Source organism: Prinia subflava, chromosome 5 (assembly GCF_021018805.1).
Source record: "Prinia subflava isolate CZ2003 ecotype Zambia chromosome 5, Cam_Psub_1.2, whole genome shotgun sequence".
In the NCBI taxonomy this organism is placed as follows: domain Eukaryota; kingdom Metazoa; phylum Chordata; class Aves; order Passeriformes; family Cisticolidae; genus Prinia; species Prinia subflava.
Genome location: NC_086251.1, coordinates 17143597 through 17168824, shown reverse-complemented (window position 1 = coordinate 17168824; position 25228 = coordinate 17143597). Strand labels below are relative to the sequence as shown.

The 25228-nt window shown below is 43.6% G+C and overlaps 1 protein-coding gene across 12 annotated transcripts in view; it reads left to right on the top strand.

Annotated features, from left to right (window-relative positions):
- BRSK2 (BR serine/threonine kinase 2) overlaps positions 1-25228 on the top strand; it is a 304023-nt gene that overhangs the window by 203600 nt on the left and 75195 nt on the right. For all 12 annotated transcript variants that reach the window (XM_063398200.1, XM_063398199.1, XM_063398205.1 and 9 more), the window contains exons 4-5: positions 9641-9781; positions 20043-20159. In XM_063398200.1, coding sequence (XP_063254270.1) covers positions 9641-9781; positions 20043-20159 — 258 coding nt within the window. The remainder of the gene's footprint in view (positions 1-9640; positions 9782-20042; positions 20160-25228) is intronic.

Here is a 25228-nt window from a genome sequence, read left to right as displayed (position 1 = left end):
GAAGTGTGTATGCATGTACCTTCCCAAGTAATAAGACACAGTGACCTCTGGTTCTCACCAGCATCAGGAAAGGGATTGCTCTCTGGTTGTGGCAGCACCTTTCCATCATGCATGCCATCCCAGCACTAGCAGTAGTGGCATGGTTTCAGAGAAGCTCATGAATTATGGGTGATATTTCAGAAGTCAGAGACTAATCACAGTGCAGCACTGGGGAGCATTTCCTCGATAACTGTTAATTTCACAAATCATGTTTGACTTTTAGTTTATGATTTAATTTGTGACAAGGGGCTTTGGTTGAGTAGATTCCTAATGCAATCATGAATCAAATCCTTTTTCCACAGTTTATTTAACACTGAGAATGAGTTTTAAAAAATAATAATAAAAATCTGTTAGCATATGTGTGTTAGCCAAGCAGTCTTTTCCTGTTTATTTTGGTAGGGTTCTTTTTGCCAAGATAGTTGGAGAGGTGGAGATGGCTATGAAATCTATTATTCCATCTCTTTATCCATCATTCTGAGTTGTCTTATTTCATAAGACTGTGGACTACATATCTAGGTGTGGGGGGAAAAACACAGCAGCACTGTGGCTCTCTGTAAGTGACATACAGCCTCAGATATATATTGTGCTGGCTAAATGAGCAATATTACTGACAGCTGAGTTATTTCATATTTGTTGTATGATCACACTGATGGCCTTCAAGCAAGATGGGGAGTCCACAGATAATTTAGAAACAGCTACAGACAATCAATGCCTCCCTCTCTCCCATTATATAATGTCAATAGACAAAACAGTAAGGATGGGGATTCATCCTCCCTGTTTTAAAGATCAAAATTAATCAAAGTGGCCTGGTCTAGGGAATGATCATTGGGCTACCAAAACTTGTGTGTGCACCAGTCAGTTTGACTAAGGAAGTGCAGACAGTCAGGAATTTTAGGGAAATACAAATCAGAATCATCACAGAATGGATTGGGTTGGAAGGAACATCATCCAGGTGAGGGGGAAAAATACAGCAGCACTGTTGCTCTTGGACATCATTCAGTTCCAGCCCTCCCCTGCCATGGGCAGGGAACCCTTTGATTAGACCAGGTTGCTCAGAGCCTCACCCAAGCTGACCTCCAACACTTCCAGGATGGAGCACACACTAAGAGAATGAGTGAGGCAGTAACAGATAATAACAAAATTTTGGTGTGTTCTGTAATACACACTGGAGGGACACACTTCTTTGGTGATTTCTGCATTGCAGAGGACTATGTGAAGCTGGGGGATGATCCTCTTTTCTCTGTGCCATGTATAGAAAAGGTCTTTTCTGAGCTCACCCTACACAGAGTTTTATTTACTGTGTTTTCTGTAGTTTCTGCAGCTTTTCTTTGGATCACAGAAAAGCAGTTGTCCCCTGTTGGAGGAGCTGTTCGCATGGCAAGCTAAGGGCCATCAGACAGTCCACAGGAGATGGAACTTCCCTCTCCAGAGGGTCTAAGGCCAACTGATACAGTTCTGGTGCAGGAGTCCCAATAGGGGTGGCATTATCTGTTTTGATCTCATTTGATTAACTATTTAGTTTCAGCTGTCAGGGGCTTGGTGAGGAGTGGAAATAAAATAGGAAAAAAAATACATACTAAGACCACTCCATGCCCTTTCCTTTCAGATGTTAATACTCCTATTTCTTGATTCCCTTTCCATTGACGTCTGTGTGTGTATATATATATATGTGTGTAAATTTCTATGTCAAGTAGCATACAGATATTTGAGCATATATGTGTAGATTTATGCTGAGTGATTTTCAAATCTTCACATTTAAGATTTCAAAATTTGTGGCAGCATTTATTTTACATCTCAGTGTCATCCAGTTTGATCAGCATTTTAAGCAAGAATCTGTTTTGAGAGGAGGAGTGGACACCAGGCAATTGTTCTCTGAAGTGTGCCATGCATTCCTCAGCATCTTTTTCAGAAAGAAGTGCCTTTCTCATCTTTCATCAGTACAGTGCTATCACTGGGCAAATGCCCAGATCTCATTGCAATGTACACAACACACCACTCCTGATTTCAGAGGTGAAGGTGCAAAGCAATGAGCCAGATAAGAAAATTAAAATTTCCTGGCTGTGCACAACTCACATTTCTGGCTCATACAAAATCAGGTGGCAGCAGGAATCAAGGACTTACAGCTCTGGTGGTGGTTGCAGAGGCCTTTGTGCTGCCTGTCCTCTCCTGCAGGGTTTTCCTGCAATTCTGTTTATTTTTGTTGAAAACCAATTGTGAGATGCCAGTGGATGCAGAAATGAGAAAAAAAGGTTCTGTGTGTTCTTGTTAGTGGTAGGCCAAGACTTTGGCTTTCAATCCATCTGCAGGGAAACCTGTCTAAAGGCAGAGGGAGAATTCAGAAAGTCAAAGTAGCTCCAAAGGCTCAGCACTGAAAATTCATTTTCTGGTAGGTATGCACCTTGGGAGTGAGGCTGTGGGCTGTCAGGTGCTGTGAATGTGAGGAAAGAAAATAAAACAGTATTGGAAGGCAGAATAATGTTCTACCTGAGCCTCAATTAGAACTAAGGAAAATATTTGTAACCAGCTACTTTGACCCCCTTTTCTTCTGCTGTTGACTTGTTTTAGGACTGTCTGGAATTACAAGCACATGTAGCCAGAAGAAAGGCAGTCAGTGGTAGGAGTGGAGCCAGTGCATGTGAGGTTTGGTGTTCAGAGTGGGTCTGGAGACCAGGAGCCGGGCAGAAGCCAGGGAAGGGGTGCGGATGTCACCCCTCGCAAGAGGGACACCAGCCTGGCACAGAGCAGGGCCTGCAGAGCTGCTGCTGGGAATTCATGCTACACCCTGTGCAACCAAGTCTCAATAAGCTCTGCCCAAAAGCCTGACTGTATCCTTTGCTCACTGCCTGACGTGTGTGCTTGAATGCCATCCAGGCCGTGATGCTGGGCTTGGGCAAAAGCAGGCCCATAGCAGAGCAATTCTGTGACATGAGCAATTCTGTGAGATGTTGCTTCAGAGCCACAGTACATTCTCATGCCTGACTTCTCTTTTAGTCTTTGGTAGGCAGTGTTGTGTGTGCCTGGGCCCTGGTTGTTACAGCAAAGGCCACTTAGCTCTGAAGAAGAAAGCCCCGAAGTATACAGTCACTAACAGAATTGCAGCAGTGACCTGATGGGTGTTGTCTCAGCTCTGCCCATCCTGTGTTGAGGATCCCTCTGGCTAAATCCATTCCATATCATGTGCCCATATAGGATGGCTGCTGCAGTGCCTTGGCATCCCTGACTACATACCATGAGGGCACTGCTCAAAACACCTTTCATCCCAAATAAATCAGAGGTACAGAGCACAACAGCATAATCTCTTACAACCTCTTTTCCTCAAAAGCCCCAACCTGTTCATGCCCAAATGTAACCAGCAATCAAATACAATATCCATTCAAACATGCAAACTCGAGTTAAAAATGTCTTTTAGAAAACAGAAATCTAACACATGCACATTTTCTCTCAGGCAAGGGGCGGGGGGGGGGGGAGAATACAGAGCTGCTGGTCCAGTGCCAAATAAGGGTTTAAAAATTCATGCCCGCCATAAGAATTTATATAACTTCTGAATAATTTATAGCCTGTGCCAATAACAAGGGGCTTCATATCTGATAGAGATTATTTAATCAATAGAAAACAGTGCAGAGAAAAAGCTGTCGAAGAACTAGAGCCTGGGCAACTTTTAACCTCTTCCCTGCCATGTATATGTTCAACCATATGTATGTATGGAAGGACATTTTTCAACCGGGTTGGTAGCCTGGAAGGAGAATCACCAGGTCTTTTTTCCTCTAGAGGCTTTTCTTCATTGGTCTTTTGTTCCCTAAGACAGATCCCTTCGAAATGTAGTGAGCTTTCTAGCTCTCAAATTAATTGGTCAAAAGGAGTAGCCAGTTTCTTGTGAATCATCTGAGGATTACTGTGAGATGGCCCATGGTTCATCAAGATTGTGGCAGTGCCAGCCCCACCATTTGTGGTGCAGCCAGTTTGTGTTTCGTTCTGTGGCAAAACTGAAGATTGAGTTTTAAAGCTGTTGGTACAGTAAACATCAGGACAGAAGAGAACTTAAGACTTACCTGTCTTTATGATGGAGATTCCCACCCAGTGTTTTATATCTTTGTATCTCTTTCTATATAACTGCATCTGGGTTTTGCATCTTGCTGGAGTGCATGGCTGAATCTGTGCATCTTAAAAACTAACAAATGCCACATGGATATCTAACCAAATTCTGGCATAGTAAAAGCTCTAGGACATTGCCCAGTGATGTGTGATGGTAGCCTGTGTGATTCAGGCTTACATAGAGGACCAGCTTGAAAACCTGCTTATTTAGGTTAAGCAAAGTTGTGTTTTACGTATGTAAATGTCATATCATTTAATAAAATAAATTATTGACTGCTTCCCTAGCAGACAGCTAATTGCAAGCACTGATGGACAAACCTTCTATTGCCTAACTAAAACAAGATGTGTAAATTGACTTCCATTCCAAGAGCATTAGAGAGTGTTTCTTGGTAATCCTAATTTTTTGCATTTATAATACTTACCTGAAATACTTTATGTTTCAGCATGAGCTCTCATCTAGAGAACTCTGCATTTAACACTTTTAGAATAATAAATACATAATTGGCGTAGCTGTTAGTATCTTCTAAATTGTCCTGAGAAAACAAGAGCTGCATACCTAGTGATGGGCTGCTGCAAGCAATCCCATCTGGCAAGAATTTCAGCATTTCACACCATTTTTGCTACTGGCTAAAAGACAGCTTTTCATACTTTACAGATCATAACTGGTGTGTTTGTTTGCATTTTGGGTTGGTTTTTTTTTTTTGGTGTTGTTATTCTGCCAGAAGTATCTGGTAGGCCAGAATATCTGGTCCTGGTGTTCACTATGCCAGTTAGTGTTTTTTTAACAGCATTTTTCCTGGCATTGCTCAGAGCCAGCCTGTTTCTTTAGTTACAGTTCTGATCTGGAGGTAGCATATAGCTGCCTTGCCTCAGTGAGGGCTCTCTCAGTTATTCCTCAAGCTCCCTAGAGCATGGGCAAAGGCACCTTTTAAGAAGGTGTGACGTAGTCCACCAGATGGAAAGGAGAAATAATCATGAAAGTGTCTTTTTTTTTTTGCCATTTTAAATGGTAGGAGAGTAGTGCAACAGTAATCTATCTAATCATGGAGGAGTCCTTGCTGTTCTGGCACTGGAAAAGAATGGGACAAAACCAGTTTACAATCCCACACACAAAGCAACTGTTGGGAATGAGAAGTCCAAGCTGCTGTCCAGCATCTCAGCAAAAAAACAGCCTTCAGGAAGGAGCTGAAGAAAACTGATGATGCACTGTTTTGGTTCCTGAAAGAATAAATAAAATGAACCAAAAAGAAAGAAAGAAGCCTAGGTTTATTCTAAGCTTGCATCTCTGATGGTATGTAGTGGGTCATCTGAGGTTAGGAACTCAGAATCTTATTGAGAAGGTGGTGATGATGGGATGCAGATGGAAAAATGGCAAAGGGAATAGACAGAATGCTGCTGGATGCAATCTTTCTGCTCCTCTCCAATCAACACAATTATTCTTGTATTTAGTATTCAGCTTCTTTGCTTTGAAACAGCAAAGTCTTGTCTTCCTCAAGCACTTAAACTCCACTGGAGATATTTAGTTTCATGTCTTGGCTTGTAGCAGGGATATGAGAAAATAATGCAGGACGTGGACCTTGGTGTGTATGAAAGTGAGCTGTGGCCTGTGAGAATATTTGCAGCCTCCTAGAGAATATATCCAAGTGAGGAAAGAGTAATTGAGACTTTATTTTTAACGTACACTTGGCTTCATACTGAGTTGCAGAACCTTGCTGTTTTCTGGCTTTTCCAGTGTCCTAGCAGGCAAAGGGGAAATTGGTGGTGGGGACAGCATGGAATAGAAAACACAAGGGAGCACAGGTGCTAATCCCAGCTCTCATACTGGGTGACTGTAACCCTGGACAAGTCACTTGGCTTCACAGTTCCCTGTCAGTAAAGAACAGGAGGTTAATGCTTGTTAAAACTTCTTCTCTCATGTGAAATGCAAGGATTGGCAGAGTTGGGGTGTGTCCAGAGCATCCAACATGTGAGAGCTAGCTGCTCTTAGAGAGTCTTTTGTCCTAACATAGGTCCTGTCTGTATCGTCCCAGCACGTAGTGCACACGCTGCCAGCCAGAGACTGGGTCTTTCCTTTCCCTGAACCTCCTTGCAATGGCTATTACACAACAGTTTTCTGACATTTTTACAATGCAAAGAAAGACTGGTGCTGTCAACCTTACACAGACGGGATTAAAAAAACCCCAAAATTTCATTCACCAATAAGTTGCTTTTCATCTCAAAATGTAATACGAGAGAAATTCTGGTTACTATTCTGGGATTTTCAGAACTTGCTTGCTTGCTTGGAATAAATTGGAAAAGTAGTACTATAATGAAGACCTGTCATATCTGGGAAAGATAAAAGGGAAGGGAGACTCATGAAAATGCTTCTTAGTGTTTTTCTCCCCTACAGGCTATGTGTTATTTACCTTTTCCTAGATCCTCCAAGAGCTGGCATTAGCATGCTTCCAATCCTATAGCACTTTGCCAAAGTAAAGGATTTTAGATGGTGATGTGATCACAGAAGATTTGGATTCTTTTCTGTGCCATGGATTCAGGAAAGATGTAGTGTCTGTACATCTTATTTTCCAGCCCAGGGAATAATGTTCTTTCTTTGCTTTGCTTTCTCTGGCTTTTCAGAGTGTTTGTTCTCTTCTTCTGTGGAGTCACTTAGGCACACTCACACACACACAGATGGGTAGATACAGATATGCAGCACTTAGTGGAGTTTGTGGAACCATCCAGTGGTGCTTAGAACCAGTGCAACGCTTGGAAATGTTTAAACCCCTCTTGTCAGTCTGTTTGGAAAGAACAAGTGTACTACTACTGTGCCATGTAATGTGCCAGCAGAATGTTGCCTTGCACAGAGATGGGAGCAGGTGCTGAATTATGCCCTTGTTTAACAGAAAATCCCCTAGCTGGGGGCTCTCCTAAAAAACCCCACAAGGTACTAGAGGGAATAGGGCTGGCAGATAACAACCTGAGCTCACACATCCTAGCTGCAGCTTAGGCACGTAGTGCTTGTGGAATGATCCCTGCAGCATTTCTTTCTTGCACTCAACCACTGAGGAATGTGTTTGTCATCCTTCTCACTCATGTCACGTTGGGGCTTTGTCAGATCAGAATACATCGTCTGTGCTTCTCTGTGTCCCTTGACTTGTCATAGGCACAAATCTTTTTCAAATGCTCTCCCCTGTTCATTTCCATTATTATACCTAGTGCTTCTAGGTGGCAAGCAAAAAATGAATAACCTTGTAAATGTTCCCTGTCTTTCCATTTGTTTTATTTTTCATACAACATGTCAGTGCATTTTTGTTGAGTGTTTTTAATAAGATGAAGTTGATGAAAATAAATTGCTTCGCAGTTCCTGCTGTGGGTGACAGAAATGCTGGGTCTGTATTTTTCAAAAACTGTTTGTTTGAAGCCAGTGTGGAGGGTGTTCTGTACGTCTGTAACTGCAATCATCTTTGTAAGACACCTCCCAGAAGAAGAAAGCAGCTAGCAGTTTGAATTTTGGAGGCAAGATGCACTGCTGTATCCAGCTTCTGCTGGGCACAGTGAGACAGCAACCTGTCAAGAAGAATTTTAGGATTGATTGTATGCCAGAATTGGGTCTGCCATATTGGATAGTTAGCCAGATCTGTCTCTAATATGAGAGACAGAATGAATTCTACAGCAAACCTTACCAGACTGTCTGTTAGCCAAGGCTTAGGAACCAAGGATTGGGACTTGACAATGTGGACACCCCATTGCCCGTGGCTTCTGGGTGTCAGCTTTCTTCTGTGTTTGAATGACTTGCTCAAAAAATGTCATGTCTATAAGCAGTGATCTCCAAATTGCCAGGGTGTACCCAGCAGACAGTTGGGCAACTACTCATTGGTTTGGAAAGAAGATAACTCACATAGTCCAAATGGGATTTTCAAGTTAAGATTTTTCTCTTTTTTAATCGATTTTAATTTTTGAAAAGTCAATATGACTGTGTTTCTTTTAACTATCTTGACTTTGATCAAAAAATGCAAAAGTACAATTTTAATCCCCCCAAGTTTATAATTTTATGGTTTTGTCCAATTTTTGTGTTCTTTTAGTACTTATTTAGCTGGCAAGACAATATCAATGTCTCTTTCTGTAAGGCAGGGAAGTGCTTTCTCCTTCTGGTAGCTGGGAACTGACACATGGAAGATACACAGGAGATGATGATGGACCAGGAGCTCAGGTCCCACTTTTGCAACTTCAAGGCTAATGCCATTATCATGGAGCAAGCTTTATGTTCCTCACAACTGCTTTTAGTCCTTCCAATGCCCTAGCTTTTTGGAAATGTTGAAAACACGACTAATTAAGACCCCAAATTTATATTAATCTTCCCCATTTTTCATTTCAAATTCAGAAATTTCCTTGGAATTATGCTGCTTGAGGTACAGAAAAGACAGTATCCTGGATTAATTATTCTTCATTGTCCACTCAAATTTGAGGAATTGGATTAATTCTGGTAGTAAAACTATTCTGCTGTAAAGCAAAGCGTTGAGGGATCATGGTGCACATACAGTTCAGTATGGTCTGCTGTGCTGTTGGGAGGCAGGGACTGAGAAGTACACACAAACTTGTTTGTTTTTAAAGGATTCAGTTGATGGTGTTCCTGCCACGTCCCTGGGAAAACTGTCACTCCCACCATTAGGCAACATTTGCAGAGATTTATATGGTTTGCCTTTGCTTGGCTCCTTTCATTAGCCCTACTTAAAACAACAAGATAGTCCCTCCATGGCAAGTCTTTTCCTTCTGAAGGTTTCCCTCTTCGCTCTATGACTGCCACAAGTGCTATGGGAGGTCAGGAGCTTCCTCTCCTGCTCCTAGGCCCCCCTTGTGCCACATGTATTCACTCAGTGCCACATTTTTCACCTGTGAGTTGCAAAGCCAGGCAGCTGCTCCAGCAAATCACTGCTGTTCAGCAGCAAAAGTTAAGCTTTTCTATAGGCTGCACACACATGTAGGTGGTTTTCTTTGGTGGGGTTTTTTTGTGTTTTTTTGGTTTTTGTTTGTTTGTTTGGTTTGGTTTGGTTTTTTTAAATAATGTACATTGTTCACCTTTTCTTAAATCATTCTGGTTTGTTGACATCTGTCTGGTTCTGTCTGACTGCAGCTTTGCCACAGCTTTATAAAAGAATTGTCAGCTTGGTTAAAGGTCCTGAGGCTTCTTGGTACAGAGTCTTACTCCACTGTAGCTTTGAGATCTGCTGTGGAAGCTTATACCTGATTATTTTCTGCTTCCCCTCCTGGTCTTTGGAGTAATTTTTAGCTTCCTGATTATGTCTTGCTATGCCATTGGACACTGAATGCAACTATGGCAGGTGTGAAGTTTGCAGAACGCTGTTAAACATATTAATCACTCCTCATTTTAAAATTCCAATTCTCTTCCACTGTTATTTCTGGAAGTGTTCCCCTTGACTTGGTATAAACAGAAGTGTTTGTATATAACTGTGAGTGTGAGGGGGCTGGTGTGATCACGTACTTACAAAATTCTGGCTCTGTGTTTTTCTAGGTATTTGGTGCTAGAACATGTGTCAGGTGGGGAGCTCTTCGACTATCTCGTAAAAAAGGGAAGATTGACACCAAAAGAAGCCAGGAAGTTCTTCCGACAAATCATCTCTGCTTTAGACTTCTGCCATAGTCATTCAATATGGTGAGTACAGCCATTTCCAACAGGAGTTCCCTGCTACATAATAAACAGATCCTGCCTTGAAACTTTTAATTTTGAGTAACTGATGTTGTAAAGCTCTAAAAACACTGGGGGAAAAGCCACTGTATTTTTTAATTCTTGTCCATGTGTGAGACAGTGTACCAGTCACAGACAGACTTCTCATGGAAAAGATTGTCCGTCATTTCTCACTGGGGAAGAATTAATTTGCAGGGAATGCTTTAAACAGGAAAACCAAAACCACCGAGGAAAAGTTTTATTTCCATAATTTTTGTGGCACTTACTAATAACTAAGAACTACATACATTGTATCAAAATGAATCCCTGAAGAAACCTGGGACAACTGCAAATACAGCAGTCATTTTATGGTTCCCTTCAGTTTTTGGAAACCTGCTGGCTTTTGGCAACCTTTACTGAGTCCCCTCTGGGCATTTGAGTCACTGTTGCCTTTAATTTCCTTTCCAGTAGGGAAGAATTTTCTTACTGACTCTATCATATTATTTAACCATGGAGTGTATTTAACCTGTGCATTCAGGTGCCGTTTTATATTGGACCGGTTTCTCTTTCATCTTCAGCAAGTTGAGATAATTTAAATTATACTGAAATCAGGTTGTTGCAATCAGTCTGAGCACAAGAGTTTCTGTACAGCTGCTGACCCATAACTGCCTGCTCATTTCTCACAAATGCAGCTCCTTGCATTTGGATTGGCTGGAGAACATTTACATTATGTCTTCGTGGCTGCTTCTCCAAAGCCACAGCCAGCCATAGATCTCCCACTCCAGGAGGCCAAGGACCACTCAGAGATACTGCAGTAGCTGGATTTGCATAATCATTGTGTGGTTGCTTCTCAGTACCCATACAGGGATTTTCTGTGCCCCCAGTTCTGTGCTGAAAACTCACAAACCAGATGGCCACAGTGAAAATGGATGTTTAAATATTTAACTTGCTCTTCTAGCCCCCTCCCCCTATATCTCTGAGTCATTTCAGCAGGATATAGTGATCTGTAAGAGAGCATATTTCTAATAAATGGAAAGGGAAAGAAGAGCCTTTCTTGAAGATATATTAAGAGGAGTATACTGTGTAAGAAGAGTATAACAGCATACTTTTAGCAGAGGAGGCAGTTCAAAGGTGGTGGATCTGGGTGAGAAGGTCTTGAGGACAATGCCTACCTGACACAGGCAGAGTTACAATAGCCAGAGAAATTCCCAGAGAAGCAAAGAGCAGATTGCATGCCCTAACTAGATCTAAGTTTTCTCTGTTGGCAGTGACCTCTGGCCAGTTTTATTCTGTGAATTCCACAGTTTTAACTCCCTGATATTCAACTGCACTGAGTGATCATGACCTCCTTAGAACCAGCATGATCCTTGGCAGGTTGTAGACCTGTTATTTTTTACACTGGGCAGTGTAACCACTGGTGGACTGCATACATACATATTTCTGTTCTCTACTTGGCTTAACACTTAAGGGATCCAATCCAACAACACTCAAAAATGTTTAAGTACAGCTGAAGAGAAATTATTTATGCTTCTAAATGAATATTCCAGAGAAACCACAATCTCCATTGGGATAGAAGTTTCTACTGAAGTCCTCATATACGCACATACATGCTAGTCCTTTGGACTTGTTATGGACACCTCTGGATCTGGGAGACTTTAATAAACTGAGTGAGGATCATGGTGAGGCTCACAGACAGACAGACAAGCATTTCTGCAGGTTTAACACTGTGAAATTTTCTAGACAGATGCATGTCTCTCTTGAGGAATCCGTTTTCCTCTGTTAAATGTATTGGATTGTGGGCAGTAGTCTTGTTTGAAAGTAAATCCGATCTCCCTGCTAACTCCCACCTGACGAGCATCTAGTGCTGGCTAAGTTAGCAGTAAATCCTAAGCTCTGCCTCCAGGTCACTGTGAGACTCACGTGGTCTGTGTTATATTCTGTGCCGTATTCTGGACAGTTATCAGAAAATCAGAGCGTGCATAAATATATATGTGAGTGTAAAACTTAATGTGCTTTCCTAAGCAATGAAGCCTGACCTTGTCCTGTTGTGGGGCAGTGAAATGACAAATCATCTCATCAGCCAGGTTATCCAGTTATGACCACATTGAAAAATGAAGGCTTCTGCTTTGCTTAATGACTAAATGTGGGTGCCTCCAGCCTACTGGCAGAATAGATTGATAGCCTGGTGTCCCCAGACCCATATAATAGTCTCATCTTCTTCCTCTACATCCCAAAACACTGCAAAATACCTGTGGCTTACTTTAACAGCAGCATGTAACCACATTCAGCATTCACTGCTCAAAATGCATTGATAGAAACAGCGTTCCTGGACCAAAGATTCAGAAAGGATTCCCCAATCCCCCTCCCGTCAGTAAAAAGCTCCTGCTGCTGCTGTGTGGAGAGATTGCCTCTGTCTGAGAGGTGTTTTTAAACAGGCAGCTGAGAAAAGCAAGCAGAATAGGTGCAGAGCTTGAGTCTGAGTCTTGTTTGAAAAATGTTATGTGCTTCCTGTTCTTACTTACTGGAAACAATGGGGGAATGTTTGATGTACTTCACTGTGTGGTGCAGTCACTTAGGGGGTTTGGTGGTGCAGGTTGGCCATGGGGGAACGCTTATGGCTAAGGCATTGTAGGGTCCTCTGAGGACTTTGTGTGCATATCCCCGTGCCACGCCAGGCACGAGTGGCACCAGGCCACCACGGGATATCACCTGGGATCTGTGCTGCCTCGCGGCTGCCCTGAGCCGGCGAGCCCTTGGCTCAGTGATGCGGCATTATCGCTTCTCCTTGCAGCCCTTCGCTGCGCTCCCAGGGCTCTGCACCGTGCTGCAGTGCCCGGGGCGGGCGCGCCGAGCAGCCGCGCAGGGAACGCCACGGGCACCTGAGCTTCCCCGGACATCCGTGTTAGCCCGTCCGAGCTTGGGAAGTTTTCTTTGGACATAAGCGGTGGCGTTTGCCTAAGGTGCCGTTCACCTCGCACTGGGTGTCTGCTCTCCTAAATTCAGGGCCTTTAGGGTACCCACGCCGGGTGCCCCGAGCCAAGAGCCCCTTTTGAACGCGCTGCCCCCGCAGTGCGGGGCAGCTCGCAGCTGGCTGAGTGCCCGGGTGCATTTTCTGCGGGAATCCGCGCTGGAGGGCCGAGGTGCGGAGCGCGGTCCCCGGGCAGAGCCCGCTGCCGTGTCTGTGGGGAATGCTGCAGCGCCGGGCGGGGCGGGCTCGCCGCCGCCTCATTGGCTGCGCGTGACATCACCGGCGCGAGCCGCCATTGGCGCCGCGCGGCCCCTGCCCCGCCGCGCGCCCGCGGCCCGGCCCGGCTCCGCCGCGCTGTCTGCGGCTCGCCGGCTGACAAATAAAAATATGATTACAGAAAATGCCCCGTGGCAAACCTTATTATGGCTTCAGAGATAACAGATAATGCCAATTACTGCGCAGGGCAGTGGTGACATTGAGAGGAAATCCCCTGCGGTAATGAGCAGGGAGGTGATTATTTCATTTTATTTTTATTTTGGTTGCGTTTCGTTTTGTGTTTCTTTTTTTTCCCCCTGAGCGTGCACAAGAGGGGTTAAGGCGGGTTCTTTATGAATATTGATAAGTGACAATTATGAGGGCCCTCTCTCGTTTCCTTGCCCGGGGCTGTGCTTGTTTGAGCACACACAAGGAGGATGCTTGGAGTGTGTGCGGTGCCTGCGTGGGCAGTGTGGGGCCGGGAGGGCTGAGCACGGAATAACAGCTTTGTTTGGCTCTGCCTCGTCTCCTCCCTCAGCGCGGGCACGGGAAGGCTCCCCGGAAAACAATGCCTCGAGATTTCACAGCAGTGGTGCCAAAATCCTTGGTGTATTCCTGCAGGCGGAAGCTGCAGAGCACTGTCAGCAATGGAAGCAGGCTTTAGGGAGAAATCTGGGGTGTCTCTGAGAAACAGAGGGAGCTGAAGAACGCCAGGTGCCATCCATGTTCTGCCATGTAGTGCCACCCTCCTCCTAACTCCTGCTCTGCCCTGTTCATTTATAAGGAGCGTGCCGGGTTGTTCTGCAGGGACAGTCTGTCAAATGCTGAAGACTGCAGCAGATGGACACTTTGAAATCGTGACTCAAGGCCTCCAGATGTGAAACTGGTCTACAAATAGAGGAATTTAATAAGATTAGTTACTGGTTTGGGGTTTTTTTTTTCCTGGTACTTGAGTGTTCCAATTTTCTTTCAGACCATCAGAAGCAAGAAAGGTGCATTTTTCCCCTGTTGAAAGCTGATAATCACCATTCATCACCTGAATCCAGGAGTTTCAGTTCTGTGCCCAAGACTCACTGTAAAACGGTGAAGAATTTTCAGATATCCCTTGTACAGGGAACCGGAGAAAACCCGTCAAATGCAGCAGCTGCGATGCCAAAGGCAAAGTTACCAGCTCAGCTAAAGTCAGGGAACATGTATTTTTGTAAGATTTCTTTTTAATGTAAGCCACTGGAAACTCAAAACTGGCATAGTCTTACTGTAAGCACAACCAGGTAACATTTTCTGGGAAGTGCAGCAGTGCTGATCAGACCTGACAGGCTGTTCTGGCTTTGAAATACATGAATATATGCTTTGAGGAGAGGTTGGCAGGGAGAAACTATATATTTTAATGGATCGATGGAAATAATTGTTTAAAAGCAAGCAACATTTTATGCATACAAACCCTTCCCCAGAACTCCTGATATGTTTATAGATGATGTCCTTTTTCCTAGCTGGAATTATATTTACTTGTTCTGCAGAATTCTATGAAAACTTACTAAATTTGAGCATAGCAACCATGGCTATAAACCAAGAATCTTCTGTAAGTAGATACAACTTACATGTTTGGATTCGATTTGCAGAAGCAAGAGAAAATAAGATTAAAGGCTTTTTTTGCTCATGAAGTTCAAAATAATGCTTCTCATGCTAATAATTTTTACTGATAAGTTATTTGCATCACATCAGGCACTTTAAGAGGCATACTAAAAAACAATTATTCTGTGGTCTGGCCCTTCTGAGAGCTTGGGGTCGGAAACAAAAGCATTTGCAAAGTAGCCAACAATTTGATTAGTACAAATGACCTGCAACTACTCCAATTAAGAGGTTTCTTGGGTTAGAAATCTGTGACCTACAATGAGTTGTCATAGAAACTGATACGAACGTTTCAGCTCAAACATCACTTTAAAATAATGGCTTCGTTTGTCATCTCATGCCAGGTGACAGCTCCTTTGAATCCAAGATCTAGAGTCTGTCTACATGAGAATTGTGGCAGCCCTGGGTGACAGGCAGAGTGTGTTTCTTCTGCAGTTGCTGCAGTACAGGTACAGGGCTATTCTCAGAGCAGGAGGACAAACTGGAAGAGCACCGGAGGAAACTAAAGGAATTGTCTGAACAGCATCTCTGGCTCTGAATAGAAAGCAAGCATGGCCAATGTGTAAGTGGGAAGCTGGAACATGTTAATGCATATCTGTGCCTTTCATTTTCTTTGCACCATCTCCAAGAATGGTGCCCATTTCCATGGAACAGTTTTTTCAGAGCTCTCTCTAAATGCATCTTACGCTGCAAAGAAATTGTAAAGCCTTTGTTGTAACCTGTGAAAGAGGGATGTGGCAGAGAGTCTGTAGCGTGTGCTCCTTCTGCCATGGCTTGCTCCATGGCTCCCTTTCAATCACATGCTCTCCCTTCAAAAGCCACTGGACGCTGGCTCCGGAGGCTGACTTCTTGTGCTGTTGTCTTGGTTGAGGAGCTCTGGGAGTCGTGGCCACTGTGGATCAGGGTCACACTGACTTCTTCTGTGGTCCTGCATTTCTCTTTCACATTCCTGCTCAGCGTACGCAGGGCTCAATTGGAGGGTTTGCTGTGTTTGTGAGAAAAAGAAGCTGCTTTCTTCTCTTCTGGTTTTCCAGCCATTTGATAAAGCCCCTACAGCTTTAGAGCCTTTAGAACAAGGAAAGGGTAACGAGTCCTCTGTTCACCTGCAGAGAGAGGAGTTGATGCGGTCATGTAAGACATGGAGAGCCAGAGAGACCAGCTGGAATGGAACCAAATTAAATGCATTTACTTTGCACTGTTCCATTAATGCCAAGTAATTATCACATACAGTGGGATTTTTGTTTTGTTTTGTTTTGTTTCATTTTGGCACAAGAGAATTCTTTTCAAATGTGACTGCATTAGGCAATCCAGGCTTCTGGGCTCTTAGGTAAATTATAACAAGCTTTCCCTATTCCCACGTGTTCCTCTCCTTTCCCCCTGGCATTTGAAAAGCTGTCAATACAAAGATGAGAAATGCAAATGCAGAGAGGAAGTCTCTTTCCCAGTGGCAGCGATGCTGGTTCTGCCACTCTGGTGCAAACTCCTGGCCTCACTCCTATCCCCAGGATGCTGCCTCGGCAAATTCAAAGTGGCCCAAAGGTGGATATCAGAGAAATGCTCCAGCTAAAGGAAAATTTTCACTGGGGCATATAATCCTCTTGTGGATGAATATGCAAGTACTGCCTGATCCCACTGGCACCCTGATCTCTGAAAGCAGTGCTGCCAAAATACAAAATCCGTGCTCAGGCTGCCATGTAATTCCTTGGCTAACCATCCATACTGGGCACTAGAGACTGTCTTGAAAAAGGGATGGAGAAGGGTCAGTGAGATGCAAAATTGCTGTATCAAAACTGTTCTTGTATTTTGGGGGCCAGGCACCCATAAATGTAACAATTTTCCTCTCTGCTCAGTGAAGTGATCATTTCTATAGTGGAGAGCTGATAAGTTTTCTTGGTTTTATTTTGATGAGTATCTGAAAGAGAAGAGAAATAGAAGAGAAAGAAGAGAAAGGAACAGAAGAGGAAGAGAAGAGGGAGAGGAGAGGGGAGGAGGAGAGGAGAGGAGAGGAGAGGAGAGGAGAGGAGAGGAGAGGAGAGGAGAGGAGAGGAGAGGAGAGGAGAGGAGAGGAGAGGAGAGGAGAGGAGAGGAGAGGAGAGGAGAGGAGAGGAGAGGAGAGGAGAGGAGAGGAGAGGAGAGGAGAGGAGAGGAGAGGAGAGGAGAGGAGAGGAGAGGAGAGGAGAGGAGAGGAGAGGAGAGGAGAGGAGAGGAGAGGAGAGGAGAGGAGAGAAAATTTAAACACATTATGGTCTGTTGCTACTCCAGTTTTACTTTCATACATACTATCTCAGTCCCACAGATCCCCAGATCCCCAACTTAAGGCTTTCAAAGTGCTCACTGGGAGCTGGGTTAGCACCTCTGCCTAAAGACCTCCATCAGACTGATCATTCATGGACAAACAATGTGCAGCACAGTGAAATGAAGCTTACTCCGTGTGTGGAATGTGGATGGTGGTACTCCCTTTTTCCTCTCTTGCAGTGATTCAAAAAAACCCATAAAATACATGTCAACTTATAGGAACCTAATTTCCTCACTTGAGTCTCCTTAAAAACCCAGTGCTAAAGCTGTGTTGTGGATCCCAGCTGCAGAGAAGACAGGATGACATGGGGAGAAGGAGACTCCATGATTGAATATTGTCCTGATTTTCAAAGGTGTTGTCCTTTCCCTTTCACTGCCTCTCTGGAAGTCGTCTGGAAGTGGGGCTGGTTCAAGATTCACATACGTTGTGCTCCAGCTGGGGCCTGTGGCAGATCTGCCAAGGCTGGAAGCTTTCAGCCATGGAAAGGGAACATTTTTGCATTTCCTTTAGCTGCACCATGTTCGTGAAATAAGAAATTTTGTTGTGAGTGTACATCCAGGCTTGTGAACATCCTGTGCTTAGGTTGTGCTCCACCTTGGTCATTCCTACTCTCTAAATGAGCCACACAATTTGAGGATAAGCAAAGGATTCAATTTTTAGGCACAAAAGTCACATGTCAAGTGTGTTCCTGCTATAGACTGGATATATGAATCATACCATATCATGCAGTGCATAAACAGTGCAACAGGCACAGGCAGCAGCACCCTTAACCTCTATACCATGTATGTGTTCAGCAGTCAGCCAGGAGCAATTGCCAAGATTGAAAGACAGCTAAAGTCACTGAGAAACTGCACAGCAGCAGGACACTCACTCAGCTTGAGCTGTGGGGAGGTTTCTTGGTTCATAGCATCAAACAAGCAGCACTCACTTCACAGGGGCTGTTACCTGCCCCTGAGCACTGGTCCTCAGACAGGGGAACTGCAGCACACCTCCCCAGCTGGATGAGGTCTTCCCATTAATGAAAGCAGTCATAAGATGAGAACTGTCTAGGATGTCTGGTGGGGGAAGGGTTGAAATTACACACTACCATCTCATTAGCATCCAGCTTTCCACACTTGCCTTAGAACTGTGGGCTCTTCACTCCATTATACTCCATTTCACTGCTGGAGCTGTAGTATATTAAATTTTGGCAGGTGTTGATAATCTTGCCTTTGTCTGGGACTGCTGTCCTTGATGACATTCAGGTATTCTTTTCCTGGTCATTAACTGGTCATTCACTGCCTTTGGAACCTTTCCTTGTCACTCACCTCCTGCATTTTTTGTCAACTAGTTATGGTTGTCTTGATGGTTATTATAAAGCTAGTAAGTCTTCTGTCTCTTTTATCTCAAACCTTGAATTTCTATGAGAAATACAGATTGGATAAAGCACCTTTTGCATTTGCATATGAAAATGTGCACAAATCTGAATCACAATTATTACCCACTGGCTTGTTTTCTCATTGTGAACAAGGCCATTTTAACACGCAGGGTTCATCATATTTATGCAAGATCGGAGACTAAATTTTAAAAAGAGAGAACAAATCATAGGTCTCAGTAAGGTGAATGATCAGTAACTGCTTTGAATATGTGCTGTTTTGTTGGGAGTCTCCTTTGGAAATAATTGTTACAGTCCTCAGGTATCCTATGACTATGTGCTCCGGTTTTACACAGAATTTACCTGCATTATTTACAAGTTGTCTCTTAACCAATCATTCCACTTCAGATCAGAGGATCTAATTTCCAAGACCTTGTCATGCTGCTCATGTTGCTCTGAGAAGGAAGAGACTCTCCACCTTTATATTTTTGCAGGGGTAGAATTACACTTGCATGCATGAGGAGTGTTAGAGTAATGTCTTTGAAAATGAAGAGGAAATGGAACAAAGATAAGCTTGCCTTCCATGATTGGTGTCACTTGACTATTCTCTGCCTGGTTCTTTTGCTGAGTTTGGTTTCTGGTCAGAGTGACTGCTTTTAGTTGTAAGTTTTTGCAAGTGGGTGTTGTTTGCCTGACACTCAGTGTTGTTGGATGTCCCGCAGGTGTGTGTTCTGCCTCTCCACGGAAGCTGGCAGTCCTGCCTGTTTGGGTGCTGCTATTTAGACCTTTGATTATCAGAGTAGTTTTGCCTACTCATAAGCAAAACCAAGAAAAGAGCTTTTTCTTTCATCTACCTGAAGTGCTTCTCTCATCTCTCTGACTTTCCAAGCTGCAAATTAAAAGGAAAAAAAGGCACATTCATCACGAATTTTGTGCACAATTTTTGACTTTAGATATAAAATCAAGTGTTATAGTTGTACAGAATCACCTGAGTACTTAGAAGCAGACATGGGTGCACAGTGGTTTTGGCTGTGAGCAGTGGAAATTAATAAATTTGTCAATATATGATTTGGAGCAGGAGTTGCCATCATGAAGGTTGTGGCTGCCTGGCTGTTGTGATGTTGACAAATAATAAGAGAATCAAGCTTTGATGGAAAGGAGGGAATCCTCTCTCTCCTTCCAACTGCTGACACCCTCAGTTAAAGGCACTGCTGGGTTGAAGGGATTTCTCCGTCAGAGCTAATCACCCAAAATTATTTCAAAGTCTTATGCCTGGGTAAACATCTCCTATTAGGAGCTGTTTGCAGTAGCATTTACATCAAGAAGGTTTTTTCTCTGGATATCACTCATTTTGTGTCCTGTTGTTGACAGAATGTATTGATGGTGTTGCTTCCTACCTTAAGGAGCTGTCATATGATTGAGGATACCAGCCCTAAATCCAGGCTGACATTCTCCTCCTTCTAATTCCCTCAGTTTCTCCCTCATGTTTGTTGGTATCACTGGAAGTCGAAGCTGTTCCTTTCTTGTCGGGACACTGCAGGCCTTGCATTCATCAGGAATGGGCATCTGGGATATGGTCTAGAATACTGCAGGGATTGGATCTTGGATATGTGTGTTCTCCTGCCTGAGACAGAAAAACAAATTAATTAAAGTAAAACAGGTTGAATGCTATTCTGGAAAGAACAAGTTTTGGAGTGGGAAAGCTGTTACAGATAATTTAATTTACATTTTGACCCTTTCTTTACAGCCACAGGGACTTAAAACCAGAAAACCTACTGCTGGATGAAAAGAACAACATCCGGATAGCAGACTTCGGGATGGCATCGCTGCAGGTTGGGGACAGCTTGTTAGAAACCAGTTGTGGGTGAGTGTCTCAAAGCCTATTACAAAAATGAGGGGCAGATTCCACACATAGAAATTGTCTATAGTAAGGGTTTCAGTAAAGACCTGCAGACCTGCACACTGCACTGGTGTTTCCCAGCGAGACAGTAAATTTATATGATGCACGTAGTGTAGAGGAAGGCTAAAAGAAGGGGGGTTAAGTGCTTTACAGTGAAAACATGCCACTGGAGGTGTCACATACAGATATAAAAATCAAGGCTTTCAGGTTTGGATTCATCTGCATATGCTGGTGTGTTTGCATTCACTGGCTATATAATTTTTGACAACTGAAAGCAGTGGTTGACTGTTTTAAGAAAAGGCTTTGAAAAAATATTAAGGGATGGAAAAATGTTCTGAAATGGAATTTGCATGTCCTGTGTAGGATGTCTGCTTGCATGCAGCTATTCATGTTCATGCTCAATACTGCTTCTGTCAGCTCCCGTGCAGGAGTGACAGGGAGGAAGCAGGGTCCTTTGCAATGACAGGCAGGGCATGAATGCAGGTACAGAGGAGCCTGCCTGGAGGAATATTGGAGGGGCAGGCTAAAGACATTTCCATGGGAATTCAGTTGCCTCTGGGCACCACTGGACCATGCTCCCCAATTCTCAGTGCTGTGGTGACTGTGCAGGGACTGTGGCACTGAGCTGTAGCAAGGGCAGCAGCTGCATCAAGCTGCTGCAGCGTGGCATCACTACACTAGCTTTTAGCTGTGTGTTAATTTGTTTTAACAGCAAGCACAGAAAACAGACAGTACCAGAAGATTTCCACTTCCTCCCATGCAGACTGACTTTTCTTGGGTAGTGTGAGTCTGATGACTTCAGCCCAGGCCCATCCTCAGTTGATTTTTGTTATCTTCTCTGGGCCAAGGCAGTTTAGGGTAGAGATGGAGCCATCATAGTTCCCTCTAAAGCCCAGCCACTGCCTCTCAGGCTCTGCTTTCCAAGTTATGAATAATGAATAGCAAAAGTATTTGAAGTTCGTGATATGATAGAATGCTGGTTGGTGGGTAAGCTGGGACCCACTGATTCTCTCCTGTCTGTGTCAACTCAAGATCTGAGGTCTTAGCCGCACAGATGAAAAGCAAGAGCTGTGATGCCCAGATCAATTACAAGGCCCTGCACTTGGGCAGGGAGACAGTATCATCAGAACAGGCTGAGGGATGAAAGGATTCAGAGCAGTGCTGCTGAGAAGGGCTTGGGGGTGCTGGTAGATGAAAGGCTGGATGTGACCCAGCAATGTGCACTTGCAGCCCAGAAAGCCAAACGTGTTCTGGGCTGCATCCAAAGCTGCGTGGCCAGCAGGAAGAGGGAGGGGATGCTGCCCCTCTGCTCTACTCTGGTGAGACCTGCACTGCATCCAGTTTTGGGGGATCCACAGCATAAGAAAGATATGAATGTGTTAAAGTGGGCCCAAAGGAGGCCATGAAGGTGATTGGAGGGCTGTAACATCTGCCCCATGAGGACAGACTGAGAGTTGGGGTTATTCAGTCTGGAGAGAAAAGGCTCCAGGAGACCTTATTGCAAACTTTACTGAAAAGAGGACTATAAAAAAGATCAAGACAGACTTTCCAGCAGGACCTGTTGTGGTAGAACAATGGATAATTGTTTTAAACTGCAAAAAGGTCCATGTGGATTAGATACAACAAAGAAGTTTTTTACATTGAGGGTGGTAAAATACTGAAGAGATTTCCCAGAGAGATGGTAGATTCCCCATCCCTGGAAACATTCAAGGTCTGGTTGGGTGGGGCTCTGAGAAATTTCATCTAGTTGAATATATCCCTACTCATTGCAGGGGCATTGGACTAGTTAAGTTTCAAAGATTGCTTCCAATCCAAACCATCCTGTGATTCTGCACATCTGTTGCTTGCAGCTTCTTTCAAACTTCCCCTCTAGATCAGAAAATGCAGTTCTTCCTGCAGTTGCCACAAAGCCTCTATAGTCTCTACAGAAAATTGTTCCCCTTACTTCCATGAGAAAAAAAAGAGGAATTATAAAAACCAACGCAGCCTCAATTGCCTTGTAGGATTTTTCAAACTCCTCAGGAACCTCTCAGTAGGGTTCCTGTTCTTGTTAGCACTGAGCTCAGTTACCCAGATCTGCAGTCTCAAAGGGAGGCTTCCTTCCCATAAGCTGTGCTGGAATTCAAACCTCCATGCTTTAAGCAGATCCAGCCCCCACATTGTGGCCTTAAAATGCACTAATAAAGAAATCAATGGAACGGAAGAGATGTGCCTGTAATAAACAGAACACAGCAGCAACACTATGATCTCCTGCCTTGCAGATGCATTTTAAGTGTGTTGCCAATCACTAGGCCTCCATGTGAGCTATTACACCACTTCATTAATTCTCCTGGCATGCAGCCCAGCATGGCTGATACTGGTGTTTTATGATCTCTCTGGTTTGGGGGGCTGAAGGAAGGAAGGAATATACAACAATATGCCACACTGTTCACAGAGAAAGGTAACCCAGTTGTGACTCCCTTTCCCTTGGAGCACACGCAGTAACCAGCCTCAGAGCTTTTCAAGGCAACAGTTTTACCTACCCATGTAGTTGGTACTTTCAGCCAGCATGAAAAGGAACAAAACAGAGTGAATCATGGCTGAGATATTGAGCTTTAATGAGATGCTCCTCCGTGCACCCATAAGTTAATTTTGAGAATGGCTTTCTCCATACTGTGAACACTGATAATGAGATGAAACTGTAACATTTCCAGTGACAGTCATGCAGGGAGTCTCCAGGTATTTCTGTCAGTCAGAGTGGGAGGCTCAGATAGAGTTGAGCTGTGTGATACAGCTAACTTTGTCAGTTCAGCAAAGCGGGGAGACTGCAGTCAAAAATTCTTTGCTACCACAAGTGAACTGCTAAGTTTAGTCCAAAGTTTGGGTAGTGGTTAGGTCGCCACAGAGCCTTGACAGGCCTCAAGAAGAGTAGCCTCAGGTACCCTGGGGTATGATGTAATTGCATATCTCAGAGTCACTGGTTTCTGGGAGATACTCCCTAGGCCTGCAGGGTTTTCTGGAGCACTGATAGCACTGACAGACTACCTGGAGGACACAATGATTAAGTTCAGTCCAGATGTGTTTGTGTAGGAGGAGGCAAGGATGGACCTGCTGTTTCACTGACACAGTTTGTCACTGACAGACTGCACCTTGATTGTAATGAATCCCCATCATAGAAGTGTGTATTGTGTGAATCCTGCGTATGCACAGTGCAGAGGAATAAGCTGCAGTTTTTAAGTGTTTCTAGACCCTTAAGGGGAAGAGGAGCTGTGTGTAGGCTATGCAGAACTAATTCTGCTTATGGCAGAAATGTACAGGAAGGCAGTCTTATGGAGAGATGGTCCTTGAAATGCCAAAATAACATAGTGAGTCTCTTCATTCCTTCAGAAGCAGGGAGGGTCTGTCAGCTCACAGCAGACAAGAACAGAAGAGAAAGATGTGATAGGCTGCTGCTTCTATTATTTCAGATCCCTTCAGCTCTTCTTCCTCTTTACCCATCCAGGCAGTGGCATGCAGATACTCCCCATCTCTTGCACAGTGATTCTTGCTGGCATGATGCCTTGCAATGTTTCAGAATGGGAGAGGTTGTCCCATCCATTCTGAATTGTCACTAGGCAAGAAGAGTGAGTGCCTTTTGGTTAAAGCTCAGGTCTGAGACCCAGGTTATCTGAGTTTGATTTCTGTTTCTGCTGAAGGCATTCATGGTGGTCTAGGACAAGATGCATAGCCCTTCTCTGCTTCGGTTCTCCATCTTAGCAAGTCATTGGTGAGCAGGGCAAATACACTCAGTGTCCAAGCACCCTTTCTGGTTTTAATTACATGACATGATGCTGCAAAAATTCTTTCTCCCGTATAATAAACGTGTACATATATCTAAAACATATGCAAGTTTTCCAGTCATTGTTAGGGTTGCAAATTTAAACTCTTGACTTTGGAAATGCCAGAATTAGTACTTTTTACCCCATCTCATCAAGAGCTTCCATTTCCAGCACTCCATTCCTATCTCCTTCGTGATTTGTACCACAGTCTAGCTGACTTCTCCCATTCATTTCTGCTCCGTGTTTGGCCCCAAATCTCAGATTGTTTTCTCTTTTTTACTAGGTTCCAGCTCTAGTTTCCATTACTTGGTTGTATGAGTCAGTTGCAGTCAATCCTAGATCTACTTCGCTAGTTTTGCACTTAGTTTGGTTCAAAGTTTGGTACCATGTGGTAACCCCACCCACAGCAGCTCAGAGTTTCAGATAAAAATAATTACTCTATGAACTGTTACCAGTGCAGGTAGGATTTTGATCCTAATGCTCTAGAGAGTTTCTGCTAGTAAATGCAATATTTCCATGGTATAATTTCTTGAGGATGGAAATAAATACTCAGGTTTTCCCTTTGTAGGGGAGGATACTAGAATTTTTCTTTCTCTTTTTTAACATGAAAAAGCATTTACTTAAGATTAGACTTAGATATGTGGAAATGATTCAACCCATACACAGCATGCATAAAAAACATGAAACCAGTCTGAGACAGACAAAAAGCAAAGAAATTGCAGTTATATTGATAGTAAGTAGCAAGGAACTTAAACTGAGGATTATAAAGGGAAATACCAGACAACCTTATTAATGAGCATTGGTACCAGCATCACCTATAATACATCAAAAGGCATGTTAAAAGAGCTTGGATTCTGCAAAATCAATCCCTGAGAATTTAAGATGTGCTTTTCTTCAGACTGGCAGTGTAACATTTACAGAGCCTGTGCACATTAGGATATACCCATTAAGTACGAGCTTTTACAGGGTTTTTTTCAACAAATCTTTGCCTCATTTGATGATTAGATGGTGTGTTTTTGTGAGTAAACAGCTATTTAATGTTTGGGTTTTCCTCATCTTTCATTTTATGGATCCATTTATAACTTCTGCTCACTGCATTCAAGCCTTGCTATGAACACTAGGAGGAATTTTATCACTGTGTCTGAGGTTTGCAAATATTAATTATACTGTTTTCATATATGTTTGCCACATTGATCTGGTTATGTCCATTTTTATGAGGACACAGGATTCTGCAAA